This window comes from Lactuca sativa, chromosome 9 (assembly GCF_002870075.4).
Source record: "Lactuca sativa cultivar Salinas chromosome 9, Lsat_Salinas_v11, whole genome shotgun sequence".
Classification (NCBI taxonomy): domain Eukaryota; kingdom Viridiplantae; phylum Streptophyta; class Magnoliopsida; order Asterales; family Asteraceae; genus Lactuca; species Lactuca sativa.
In genome coordinates, this window is record NC_056631.2 from 156,702,304 (window position 1) to 156,717,493 (window position 15,190).

The window sequence follows — 15,190 nt, forward strand, 5'->3', positions numbered from 1 at the left end:
TTCAAAAATAACATAAAAGGTTTTAAAAGAAATGGAAAGATGAGAGTGCAACGCGCGTGATCAGCCGAGCCAAGTAAGTAGTTCCCTAATATGTTAGCCATGTTATACTGATATTTTGGCTTTGTTGATTATATGGAACTTGCTATGTGTATGCTTTTAAAATTGTATACGGTTAGGATCTTATAGCCTCAGAATGATTAATTTGGACTTATTTCCTGTTCCTTGTCTAGTTGTGGTCCTAGGGTAGAATCTTTTATTCGAAATTCTATTTGATCCTTTTCTATGTATAATTTGTATGCATAAAGGCAACCTGTTATGATTGATTTGATTGATATGAGTAGAGCAAATCTTAGGACAACCTAAGATTTGATATATACGGTAGTTTGTGGGATATGATTTAGTTTTGGGACGAATTAGAGTTAACATGTAGAGCATTGGGGAAAGGTACAGGTAGGTGTGGAAGGTAGTATTGAGCCCATACTACTGAAAGCACAGGACCTATACGCGAACCAATGTTAGATTTTAACGACTTCAAGGAGGAATGGTGTGGGAAGATCCCTTATATGGAAATCCTGATCGTTATGATTTATGACATTTCAGTTCAGCATGGTGGTGACACAGTTTGGAGTAGTGGGATCAGGATCAGGATCTGGACCTAGGGCAGGATCAGGCAACACTACCGATGTCATTGATGAGGGGTTGCGTGAGCTTATTGCGGCCAAGGTTACTAGGGGCACCCTTTTCGCTACCCCAGTTATTTTTGGGACGGTCAAGGAGGGTATGATGGAGATCATGGAGGAGAGATTCAGGGCATTCAGAGCTGAGATTGTTGCGGGTCAGGTTGGGGCTCGAAATCTCTCATTCCTGGAGTTCAAGGTATGTAGGGCGCCAGGGTTTTTTGAGGCTAGGGACCCCATTGTTATCCAATGCTGGGTGGCGGTCATTGAGAATGCCCAGCACAGGAGTTCTTTCCCGGATGCGGCAAAGGTGGTATTTGCTTCTTGTATGCTGAGAGACAGGGCCCGGGATCGGTGGGGCGAGGTTACGAGTCAGGTGGGAGCAGCCGGTGTGGCTGAGATGACATGGGCCGAGTTTGTTCGGCGATTGGACATGGAGTTTTCACCACCTATCGAGGTGAAACAACTAGTGAGGGAATTTCATGACTTATAGTAGACCATCGAGACTGTGGCGAAGATCACCGCCAAGTTTTGGGAGCGAGCATTGTTGATTCCACAGTATGCTACCGATGAGGATATGAGGTGGACACGATATCATTCCATGTTGAAGGATAATATTCGGGAGTTTGTGAGCTTTACAGGGTGCAAATCCCTAAATGAGATGGTGGAGAAGGCCCGTGAGTGGGAGATGGAGTTGGATTCCGACACGAAGCGGAAGCCTAAGCAGGCCCAGGCAGCAGTAGGTCAGGCTAAAAAGCCTAAGACCTTGGATTCATCTAGAAGGGGCCAGCAAGGTCGGGGCCGGTGTGCCAAGTGCGATAAGCCGTACAGTGGAGCCTGTAGGACGGGCGGCTTGGGATGTTTCCGGTGTGGCCAGACAGGCCACGTGATAAGGGACTGTCCCAAGAAGGGCTTGATTTGTTTTCATTGCAACCAGATCGGCCATAAGCGATTTGATTGTCCGAGGTTACAGGGAGGAGGAGGAGCAGTGGCGGTGCCTGCACCCGCCACACTGAGGATCAACGGTGGCCGCCCTGCTAAGGTGGATGCCCCGGCGGTGAAAAGCCATGCATTTCAGCTGACTACCGAGGAGGCGCGCGCAGCGCAAGACATTATAGATGGTATGTGTCTATTATTCTATGTTCTTATTATTTGTATAAATTATGTGTACTTTATGCTTGTATAGGTACCTTTTTTTTTCAATGGTATGTCTGCTCATGTCTTGTTTGATTCGGGTGCTACCCGATCGTTTGTGTCACTTGCACTTAGCAAGAAGTTCCGGGACGCACCAGGAAGTTTGGATTCCCCGCTCGAGGTAGAAATCGAAGATGATCACACTGTTAGTAAAGCGAGGGTGTATCAGGATTGCGTCCTGAATGTGTTAGGAGAAAGGTTTCGTGTGGATCTAGTTCTGATGTCGTTATGAGGTCTGAAGGTGATTGTCGGGATGTACTGGTTGGGGGCCAATGAGGCCATGATTGATTGCAAGCGCCAGTTGGTTAGGGTCTGAACCCCAAGTGGAGGAGAACTAGTTATTCATGGTGAGAGAGCCTCGTAGGGGCCAACTCTCTGTTCGGCTGCGAGGGCTAGGAGATTTCCATAGAAGGGTTGTACGAGATTTCTGGCTTATATCTCGAATACAAGGGTAGAGACCACGACGGATGTGGGTAGCTTGCTGGTTATAAAGGAATTTCCGGATGTTTTCCCCGAAGAGATACCAGGTGTGCCTCCGGAGAGGCAGGTGGAGTTTCGCATCGACCTGGTGCTTGGTTCCGCTCCGATAGCAAAGGCACCATACCAGTTGGCACCACCTGAGATGCAAGAATTATCTATGCAACTATAGGAGCTGCTACACCGAGGGTTCATACGTTCGAGCAGTTCCCCATGTGGAGCCCCGATCCTTTTTATGAAAAAGAAGGATGGATCCCACAGGATGTGCATCGATTATAGGGAGCTGAAAAAACTAATGGTGAAGAACGGTTATCCATTACCGAGGGTCGATGATTTGTTTGATCAGTTGCAGGGTGCGTCTTGGGTTTCCAATATTAATCTTCGGTCAGGGTACCCTCAGATGAGGATTCGGGGTGATTATTTATCGAAGATGACTTTCAGGACTCGGTATGGGCATTATGAGTTTGTGGTGATGTCATTTGTGCTCACCAATGCCCCAGCAGCATTCATGGATCTCATGAACAGGGTGTGTAGACCGATGCTGGATCGGTTAGTGATCGTTTTTATTGATGATATTCTGGTCTATTCTAAGACCAGGGAGCAACATGAGCAGCATTTGAGGTAGGTATTGGAGACCCTGAGGGCGGAGAAGCTTTATGAAAAGCTCTCCAAGTGTGATTTATGGCTGCAAGAAGTACAGTTTTTGGGACATATCATCAATCAGGAGGGCATTGCGGTTGATCCAGCCAAGGTTGAGGCTGTGATGCGGTGGGTAGTACCGAAGAACACATCATAGATTCATCGCTTCTTGGGTTTAGCGGGCTATTATAGGAGAATTATCCAAGATTTCTCAAAGATTGTTGTATCATTGACCCGCTTGACCAAGAAGAATTTGACCTTTCGATGGCGCATGGATCAGCAGATGGCTTTTGAGACCCTAAGAGAAAGGTTATGTGAGGTCCCGATCCTAGTACTACCTGAGGGGTTGGACGATTTGGTGGTATACTGTGACGCATCGATTTCAGGGTTAGGTACGGTACTGATGCAGAGGGGGCACGTGATAGCATACGCCTCGAGGCAGTTGAAGCCTCATGAGGCGAATTACCACACTCATGACCTAGAACTGGGGGCTGCGGTGTCTGTCCTCAAGATTTGGAGGCCCTATTTGTATGGAGTGCGGTTCACCATTTATACCAACCACAAGAGTTTAAAGTATTTGATAGATCAGTAGAACCTCAACATGCGACAAAGGAGGTGGTTGGATGTGCTGAAGGGTTATGAGTGTAGGTATCAGTGACGGGGGGAGTGAGACATAGTCTATTATAGGAAGCACACATGTCCAAGTTCTCTATACATCCAGGGGGTACGAAAATGTATAGGGAATTGAGACTGAGTTATTGGTGGCCCTACATGAAGCGGGGGACCGCCTGGTTCGTGGAGCGGTGCTTAATGTGCAGGAAGATCAAGGCCGAGCATCAGCGGCCTCATGGCAAGGTACAGGCACTACCCATTCCCATGTGGAAGTGGGAATACATCACTATGGACTTCATCACAAAGTTACCTAGGACGGCGAGGGGTGTGGACGCCATATGGGTGATCGTAGACAGACTGACGAAGAGTGTCCACTTCATTCCGATTTCCAAGAGTATATTCGCGGAGAAGTTGGTGGATATTTATGTACGAGAGGTGGTGGCTAGACACGGGATGCCAATTTCGGTGGTCTCTGACAGGGATGTCCGGTTTACTTCCAGGTGCTGGAAGATGTTCCACGAGGAACTAGGCACTCAGCTACATTTTTTCACAACGTACCACCCCCAGACTGACGGCTAGAGCGAGAGGACAATCCAAACACTGAAGGACATTCTTCTAGCATGTGTGCTAGATTTTGGAGGGAGTTGAGACACGTACCTCCCACTGGCAGAGTTTTCGTACAATAACAATTATCATGCCAGTATTAACCAAGCTCCATTCAAGATGTTATATGGTCGGAGGTGCAGGACCCCAGTATGTTGGGATGAGGTTGGGCACCATGTCATAGGGAACACTGAGGTAGTGCTCAAGACTACATAACTGATTCATCAGGTGCGCGACCGACTGTGGGTCGCACAGAGCCGTCGAAAAAGTTATGGTGACCGACGACGATCAGACCTTGAGTTACTGGAGGGGGATTTTATGTTGCTGAAAGTGTCTCCCTGGAAAGGGATTATTAGGTTTCAGAAAAGAGGAAAGTTGTGGCCTCGGTACATAGGCCCGTTTAGGATCACGACCCGGTTGGGCAAGGTGGCATATCGCTTGGATCTGCTGGAGGAACTTAGCCATATTCACAACACCTTCCACGTGTCTCAGCTTCAGAAGTGTGACACTGACGACTCTGCAATCATCTCATTGGACAATATTAAGGTGGATGAGAGCTATAACTATGTTGAGAGGTTGGTTTCCATCTTAGATATGAAGACAATGGGTCTTCGGAACATGGAGGTGAAGTTGGTAAAAGTGCAATGGCAGCACCAAAGAGGCTCTGAATGGACTTGGATCTGTTTTGGGCCTTTGAACTGTTGGGCCTTATTTGATTATTCGGCTTGTTTGCATTCTGATAATAGTGGGCCATTTTATATGTTTTGGTTCATTGGTGTTATGGTAGGGTCTTATTGGACCAAGAGGCCCATTAATGAATTTGGACATGGACTTTGGGGCCATTAACAAATAAATGATATTTGGGCCTTTTTGGAAGGATATGGGGTTTGGGTTTTCCCTTGATTATGTGATGTCCTAACATGGATTAATATTATTATTTAGCACAGGAGGTTACAGACTATTAGGAGGGCAGCTTTCGCTTTCAGCAGACAGAGGTGAGTCTCCTCACCATACCAATGGGTCTAAGGCACTAAGGCCGGCCCATTTCATGATATGTAGTGTCCTATCTAAAATGGTATTATTTGGCATGATAGTTGGTATGAGCTAGGAAGTATGCTAGTAGTATACGTGGTATGTTTGTATGGAAGACCATGGGAGAGCCAATGACACTTGGATGTAAGACCATGTGGAGAGCCCATGGCTTTCCTATCGAAGACCATGGGAGAGCCCATGTCACTCGGATGTAAGACCATGTGGAGAGCCCATGGCTTTCCTATCAAAGACCATGGGAGAGGCCAAGGCACTTAGGTGTAATACCATGTGGGGAGCCCATGGCATCCTGGAGTATGACACTGGGGACGAGCCCACGACATCCCTAACTGTGGTATGCATGGCTTATGTGATATGTATACTTGTTTTAACTAGTATGATATGTTGTATGTGGGTATTCTCTGGGTAACTCATTAAGCTTTCAGCTTACCGTTTGTGGATTTGTTTAAGATGCATCTGAGCCCAAGGGCAAGGGGAAGGCGTGATGGCACAGTGTACACACACACACACTCTCTCTCTCTCTCTCACTAATATGTTATGGGACACTTTGATGTTTTTAAATAAAGTTGTAATGAATGTGCAATTGAAAACAATGGTAACTCATGGTTTATGCAATGTGTTTGACTAATTAAAAATGAAAAATTTTCTTTTAACATAAGAGTTATATGAAGTCAAAGTGTATTGACATCAAGTTCCATTCTGTTAACATAAGAGTGCAAATAGACAAATGTTTATTTAGCACATTGGTACAAACTCCAACAATAGAAGCTCTATTAAGTCAAAGCGTATTGACATCAAGTTCCCTTCTGTTAACATGAGACTGCAAGTGGAAATATGTTTATAAAGAACACTAGTACAAACTCCATGATAATGGATCTACTCATAAAGGGATTACATCCCTAGGTATTTTATAAGCATACTACACACGTTAGTGTGATATTTGGATTCACTGTGACATTTCTGGTGTTTTATGTTTTGTTTAAGAACAATTATGATTTCTCTAAAGAATTAAGAATTCGGTTAATTCCATTATTACTTACACATATTTGAAGGTTGATCTCACTTCACGCTAAATAGGAACACAATGGAAATCTATTTTGATTTCAAAACCAAACATCCATGTTTAATCTGTGCCATTTAGTTGTATATGTATATATGACAAGTGATAGGTTTAGTTATGTAAATTGTAACAAAGACCACTTTAATCCTATATTGTTATGATTAATGGATGGGATTATTTAAGGGTATCAATATCATGATAATATATATATATATATATATATATATATATATATATATATATATATATATATATATATATATATATATATATATATATATATATATATATATATCATTTAAATTTAGTGTTATTATGGTAAGAATATAAGATCGTCGATGGAACGATTTTATTAGATATTTACTTACCATTATGGGTCAAGTTCCCAGTTTAATTAAAAATCCTTAATATTCCTTCCAACTCTCACATTAGCTTATATCTTAATCTACATGTGGTGAGAAACATATTCATAACAGAAAAAATACATACAATAAATTTGTTTTTAGTGTTTGTTGTGGGATTTTAGAGAGATTCTTAAAATCAACTGGAAAACCAACCATATTTAACATATTTAAAAAACTTAATGGATTCAAGTATGTAATCTTCTTGTTTAAGTTTTATTTTAACCAAATTCGAGATAAATATCTAAAATTTAAGCTTTCGCATTTAAGTTTTGGTTAATAAATTAACCCACACATATTACAATAATTCATCTAATAATCTTTATATCACAAAGGTTCACAAAAATACATACTGGAGTATCACCCGAGTATGAGCCACTTAAATCCTAGTGCATTGCATGTGGTTGCTTTTATATATATATATATATATATATATATATATATATATATATATATATATATATATATATATATATATATATATATATATATATATATATATATATATATATATAAAAGCTTAGGTTATTCTATTTAAACTAATTATTGTGTTATTGTATGCATAAATGTGGGCTAATTATTTTACTTAATTTAAGAAATTGATTAATATGTATTATTAAATTAAAGATAATTGAAAAATACCATCTAATTTCATTCTAAGGGTATTTTAGACAATTGAGGTAAATTTAAAAAAGGAAAATTCCATATTTTTTGGGATAATTAACTCTATTGATTTTAATATTCTAATTTTTTTTAATTACTTTAATTTTAATTATACCGTAATTTTTATAATTAAACCCGATTGTATTCTGTTAGAATCATATTCTCTACGAATTTCAGGATACATATTTCTATTAGAATGATATTCTATGAGAATGCCAACACCGACTAATAACACATTTTTGGATACAACTTCAAATTTTTCATTACATTCATAAAAAAGTAAAAACTTTATATAATAGTCTATGACAATGAAATACTCACTAATAACAAATAACAATATGTATATTATTCGACCTGAATATTTTAATAGAATATATTATTACATATACTCCTATCATTCTATTGTTCGTTATTCTATTAGAAGAATAGCTTTTTCCTTGATCATACATGAAATTAGACATTTAACCAAAATAACTGCCATGAATCAAATCATGTAAGAATATTATTCTTTGAGAATGCTTAGAATCACTTTCAAATTTGCAGTCCGTTCTTCAAGCATCAACTTCTGTAAAAACAAAACCAAATTGTAGTTTAGATTCCAACAGAATTGGAACTCATAAGTCCATTCCAACAGAATTGGAATTCATGATTGTACCACACATTTATGTTTTCTTTCCCTTAGATCACAATGTACTCCATAACTATCAAAAATCACAACTATGCATATTCTAATAAAATATATTGCTAATCTATTCTAAACGAATTACATCTAATAAAAATAGCCTTATGCTTGGAGTTACAGAATGAGCTAAACTCAAGTGTGGCAAATTCGTAAGCAACGCTTGAAAATCTGAAAACATGAAAAATAAATACATATTAGATCCAACGAAATCTGGCATATCAATAAATATACTTGGAGCTATAATCAAGATCTTGAAGGAAAAAAAAATTTGTATCATATCGTGGATTCCAGCCCTTCAACAATAATCCACTAATAACAACTCAAAGCATCCAAATCAAAATATTCTTAACGAATTATTAAACCAAAAATACAATTATAATTTCAAATTCTGACAATGTTTGTACAATTAATTAATAAGCCAAAAGTTCAATTATAACACCATAATATTTAAATTATTCGATAGATACGTATTCTTAAAGAATACATTGTATGTTTCATTTGTCAGAAAGTTAGTATTCAGTCATTATATGTTTGTGCATCGTTCCATAAATCTTCAATAGATAAATCTTTTAGATACATCTCCATGGATTTGTATCGTTCCATGTATCTTCATCTTACATCCTAGTTTTGGTTCCATATGTTTGCAATTTTGTATCATTCCATTCACATTCATTTTAATTTGTATATAATAAATTGTAATTGTAAACCATTCTATTAGAGCTTTTGAATTCTGTTATAAAATCGAGAAAGAAAGCATAAAGTTATTTTCTATGTTTTGAAGTAAATCTATTTACATAACCAACATAAAATTAATATACTATAATATTCAATAAAACTTCCAGCATATCCCCGATTTTCAACCAAAAACATCACCCTAATTCGTCAATCCATTAACAATAGCTAAATAATCATCGATTACTAACAATTACTAAATTAATCATGAAATCAATTAAATGAAGAATGAATCTAAGGGCTCTATGAAAAAAAACGTTGTGAGAAGGAATTCGAATAAGTCAAATCCAGTCATAAAACATGAATCAATTCAGAAATTGAAGGAAACAAATGAATCTCATCAAATTCTCGATTATGAGATAATCAAGATTCTACAAGAATGATCGAAAATATGGATGTAGCAAACAAAAGATGTACAAAAGCAAATGACGCAAACGAAAACTCTGTGATATGATATTAGATTATTAGGGCTAAAAAAAGATCATGAACAGATTAAGTAGAAAAATATATGTGCTTGTATATTTATAAGTTATCTAACTACTTATCGGTGACTGAAGTTGTTGCCGATTGCTGGTGCGAACGTGATTATCGACGATTAATAGAGAGACGTGTGTTGTGTGCGAGAGACGAGAACGTGACAAATTTCTGTGTGCGAGAGGAGTACGAGAGCGAGATAGATTATGTTTGTGAATTGTGAATTACCTTAGATATAAACCTGGAGAATTAGGTTAAAAGTCAATACCTATAGGGATTATTTTTGGAAGTTATTAATCAAATTACTAAATTACCTTTATTTATTTATTTAATTATTTAATTGTTTATTTAATTTTGATTGGTCCACATTTATGCATATAATAATACAATAATTACTTTAAACACATGAATCTCTCTCTCTCTCTCTCTCTATATATATATATATATATATATATATATATATATATATATATATATATATATATATATATATATATATATATATATATCATACATACTTATAAAGTTAGCATTTTTTCTTGAATCTCATGCATTTGAAACCCCCATTTTTTTTTTCCTTTCACCACATTTATTTGAAACTCCCATGACTTTTCAATTTCTTTATAATAATTATTATAATTTGGTAATTAGGTTAAATAAATATCAAATCTAAAGTATATTCATATACAAACTAAATTTCAATATTAAAATAATATCTTTAATTCACTTATAAAGTTATGTTTTTTAACTTTTAACATATTATACTTAATTTATTAGTTTTAATATATTGTTGGATGTAAACCATTATCATTTTAAAGGTATAATTTTTGAACAACTTGTATAAAATACTTAAATTATTAATTAAAATATAAAATTATAAGCTCAACTTAAATATAAATTTTATTTAACTTAAACATCCCAAATATTATTTTATAAATAGTTAAAAGTGATAAATTGTAGTGTCTTTCTAATAATGATCGTAAGTTGGTTAATAAGGTAAAATAAATATCAAACCTAAATTGTAATCATAAATAGACTAAATTTCAATTTTAAAATAATATATTTACTTCTATTTATAAAGTTATGTCTTTAAATTTTAACATATTATACTTAATTTATTAGATTTAAAATGTTGTTGCATGTAAACCATTATCAGTTTATAACTATAATTTTTGAACAGTTTAGACAAAATACTTAAATTGTTAATTTAAATATAACATTACAGTGTCAACTTAAATATAAATTTCAGTTCCAATAAAAAAACCAAATAATATTTTGTAAATAGTTAAAAGTGATAAATTATATTTATAAATGCAAAATCTAAATAATAATATCAGTTTAACTAAAATATTTCCTAAATATATTTATATAATCGTTAAAAATTTTCAAATAAGTAGCTTAAAATAAATTATAATAACAATAGTTAAAATAACTCTATATAAATGATTATATTGTTACCTTTAAAATCAAAAAAATAAAGTTTGATGTTTTAAATAATTATAATGATAGAAATTAAAACATTAAGCAAATAAATTTAAAAAATTAGTTAAAAATAACAACTATGAATAATATTAAACCATATATAATATTTTGTTTTATTAATGTGTAACTCGCGAGTACAAGTCATTCAAACGATTGAGATTATGACGTTATAATAGATTTATATATTATCATACAATTCAAAATAATCAATATATTATATCAAATTAATATACGAATTATTATATCAAACATTAACAACAACGTTAGTGTTATATTTTAAAAAGTATATATATTTTTAAAGACTTCAATTATATAAGTGTTTCTGTGCATTACAATGTCAACTCAAATTTAAATTTCAGTTCCATTTAAAAAAACTAAAAAAAAATATTTTGTAAATAGTTAAAAGATAGTTAAAAACAACTTTATATAAATGATTATATTGTTAACTTTAAAATAAAAAACAATGTTTGATGTTTTAAAAAATTATAATGATAAAAATTAAAACATTAAGCAAATAAATTTTAAAAAAATTAATTAACAATAAAAACAACTATAAATAACATCAAATCATATATTTTATTTAATTTTATTCATATGTAACTCGCGGGTAGAAGTTATTCAAACGATTGAGATTATGAAGTTATAATAAATGTATATATTATCATATAATTCAAAATAAACAATATATTATATCAATGTAGTATATACAAATTATTATATCAAATTTAACAATAACGTTATTGTTATATTTAAAAAATCATATATTTGTAAAGACTTCAACTATATAGATGTTTCTGCGCAACGCGCGGGCATTCGCCTAGTATATATATATATATATATATATATATATATATATATATATATATATATATATATATATATATATATATATATATATATATATAGTATAATCTTGTATTGTTCTTCCATGAGCTATAATTGTATTGCATTCATATATAATACCCCTCCATTGACTTGTTTTCATTAAATCTTATATCAAGTGATTATCATGTTTGAACCATAAAATCAACTCCTCAATAGCTTTTCAATATCTTGATTCCAAATGTTAGTGTGGTATATCTATATTCTAACTTGCATCTTGACATATTATTCCAATATTTATGGAATAAAGATGTGAAATAAAATTGGGACGATGGTTGTTATGACAACTTGACCCAACTTTATTTCACATCTTATTCCATCACCTAGGTCATCCCAAGTGGTTGTTACGAACACTTACCTCTTATATCTTTATTCCATCACCTAGGTCATCCAAAGTGGTTCTTATGAACACTTACCTCTTATATCTTTATTCCATCACCTAGGTCATCCCAAGTGGTTGTTATGAACACTTACCTCATATAAGAATTAATAGCTTATGTACCTACTAGATTCTTTTAATACAAAATGAAAAACCGATAAAACCAAGCAACAAAACTCTAATAAATCAATCAACAATAGTCAAGACATCATAACTTATAAACTTTAAAACTTCTATCACGACAAACACAAACACTAATACACGATTTCATTAATAACTAAAACTATACATGAACAAAACACCAAACTCCAATGAAAAGGTTTTTACTACAATATCTGGCTCCAATAGACACGTATCTTTTCTCAATCAGTAGGGTTGAACACCTTGGCAATCCTCTCAGTGGGCACCAATGGAAGATAAGAAGAAACCTTGTACCCTTTCTCAGCTGTTTGCTGCACAGTTTGGTTGTACTTTTCAGAATAGTAAGCCGCTTTTGGTACAACCACTTCAGCCACTTTAGGGAAAAGTGGAAGCTGATTCAAAGAGTGCCAAGCTGATGCAGCATATTGCTCTGCAACCGGTTCGTATTTTACGTAAATCCCTTTTGCCGTCGGCTCCAGCTTCGTGTACGCGGTTTTCGCTAGCCCGGAGGCGGTCTCCACCACTCCGGCGGTCTTCACCTCCTTCAACAAAGGCGGCACCCGGCTGTCGATTATGGTCACCGACTCATCAACCTGAAATCATGTTCAATGTTCAAAGATTTTATAAATTAGTAAGAATACTGACTATTATAATGAAAAGTAGAACAAAAGAGGATTTGGATAAGATGGTATGTAGAAAAACTGACCTTACGATCAACACGCTTCAGGACATCAACAGGGACATCTTGAAACTTATCATAAGCAGGTCCAACAACAGTCTTTAGAGTACTTTCTATTGTCTCCACGCTAGGTTTCAGGGGACCAGAGTTGTCCTTCGCATACCCATACGCCCTTGATGCATAAACAACTGCATGGACAACTGCCACTTGCACAAATTCAAGATACTTCAATCTCTCTTGTTCGCTTTGAACCTTTTGCAACAAAAACAAGAAACAATCACCAAATCAATCCTCAATGCGCCATATAATCAAGAAACAGTTTTCGGTTTTTCTTTCCATCAAACATATTCATTCACAATCTTTGCGCATGTAAATAAAATCAATGAAGAGGTATTTGAACTGTGAATCAAATTACGATGTAGCGAAGTCTAAGTATTCATCAATACAAAGTTTTGTCTATTTTGATATTTTTCCATCAAGGATCGATCTTACTAGAATTGTAGAAAAGGATACGTATGGCCCAATTAGTATCAAACAAATTTCTGCTGATTCACATCTTTGCAAGAATTTGTGTTCGTTATTTAGGTTTGTTGTAGATTTTGAAACGATCGCAAGGATTCAGCTATTATCATTATTCAATTACTAATAGCAATTTTCAACGAAACATAAACAAATACAGAAAATAACATCAACCACAATTAAACATTAGATAAGACGAACCTGTGGTTGTTGATTAGTAACAGGAACATCGTTTTCGGCCATGATGAAGATGCTTGATTCACAAAGAGATGAAAATCGTCAACTGAAAGGTGATTGTTGCTTAATTCTGGAGGTATGCTTATCGATGAATCGATGGATCTGTATTTATACAGACCTGGTTGCAAAGGAAGGAATCCGTGGTTATGTAACCGTGTGAAGGCAGGTGTGACTGCAATTTGAACATAAACGGTTTGTTCCATTTTAGACCCTAAAATTATATGTGTTCCTAAAAGTAACCCTAAACTTCTTAAATTGTCTATTTAAGCCCCTTCATTGTTTTAATAATGGCTGTTTCATTATTGGTTTAAGAAACCACCAACGGTTTACGGCTAGTGGCGGGGACCTACTTGGTGTTCAGGAGTGAAACCGGTAATCCTTCAAATTTTACAGTTAAGTGCAAAATTTATTTTAAATTCGTTCAAATTCGTCACAAATCCATCACAATCTGTTCGAAATGTGTTAGGAATCCGTTCGAAACCCATCACAAAGTCTTAATAAATATAAATTTAATTTAAATATGTAAGTGTAATCCTTTTAGTGACGGATTTTATGGCGGAAACTATCTACGAAAATTGAGTTTTTTCTGTACTGCAACTCTTAGAAAAATTATGTAACCCTTGCTAATTTTTTCTAGGATCCACCACTATTTCAGCTTTTTTTTTCAAAAATCATAATATAACAATTAGGCAGTGTTGATGATCAAGTTCCGAGATATATTATTTTGAAAGCAAATAGTTGATAATTTTTTTAAAAAAAAAATAAAGACTTTAAATTTAAATTTTATAATGACTTTAAAATAATATAAAATAAAATAAAATAAACTCATATTTGTCCTAAATAAAGATCAAAATATCATATTTATCCATCTTCATATATATAGGGAATTTACATTACAGTCTCACCTAAGCTTAGATACTAAATCTCTAAAATATGTCGTTTTAACTTAATAAATATACCCGATTTGGTTTTCACTTGTTAAATATATCATCCTCGATAACATTTATTTCCTCCATTATCGTTTTATCATCCGTGTTTTCTTTCATCCATTATCGTTTATTACTTCACCCTAGTGATCATTACTTTTTTTTCATTGTCACGAAGGTTAAAGATATTCAATATTCTTGTTTCCTTATCAAAACTATTGCGTCGATCTTGAATCTACATATTCAAGTGTTAATCGTAAGTCTCCTAACCACAATCTTTATATAGTAAAATGATGTATTTTCATGAGGTTTAATATCTAAACTTCGATGGGTCTGTAATATATATATATATATATATATATATATATATATATATATATATATATATATATATATATATATATATATATATATATATATATATATGAAACAATTGAAAGTTGAGGGATCAAAGTCAGCATATAAACATAATTTAAGGTTTACTATTGAAAAAGTGAAGCTTGTTAACATTATTAAGTTTCTTTTTGTCATTGTCCTAGGAAATCACACAAAGATCCTTCCACATAATTTAAGGTTTACTATTGAAATAGTGAAGCTTGTTAACATTGTTAAGTTTCTTTTTGTCATTGTCCTAAGAAATCACACAAAGATGCTTCGACACTAATCTACGCGCCTACCATG

At 34.4% G+C, this 15,190-nt stretch overlaps 1 protein-coding gene across 1 annotated transcript; it reads right to left on the reverse strand.

The window, feature by feature from the left end:
• Positions 1–12,165: 12,165 nt before the first annotated feature.
• On the reverse strand, positions 12,166–13,716 carry LOC111884539 (stress-related protein). The gene is made up of 3 exons (XM_023880854.3): positions 13,548–13,716; positions 12,855–13,079; positions 12,166–12,741 (listed from the first exon to the last, which is right to left on the reverse strand). Exons 1-3 carry the CDS (start codon positions 13,587–13,589, stop codon positions 12,370–12,372), a joined length of 639 nt encoding a protein of 212 aa, XP_023736622.1. The 5' UTR covers positions 13,590–13,716; the 3' UTR covers positions 12,166–12,369.
• Positions 13,717–15,190: the final 1,474 nt, after the last annotated feature.

Bases quoted from the DNA above. Each gene is read 5' to 3' on its own strand.
- LOC111884539 (XM_023880854.3), bottom strand. From the start codon at position 13,589: ATGGCCGAAAACGATGTTCCTGTTACTAATCAACAACCACAG. The intron at 13,080-13,547 runs GTTCGTCTTATC...TTGTTGCAAAAG, and splicing joins TTACTAATCAACAACCACAG to GTTCAAAGCGAACAAGAGAG. The intron at 12,742-12,854 runs GTCAGTTTTTCT...ACATGATTTCAG, and splicing joins TGAAGCGTGTTGATCGTAAG to GTTGATGAGTCGGTGACCAT.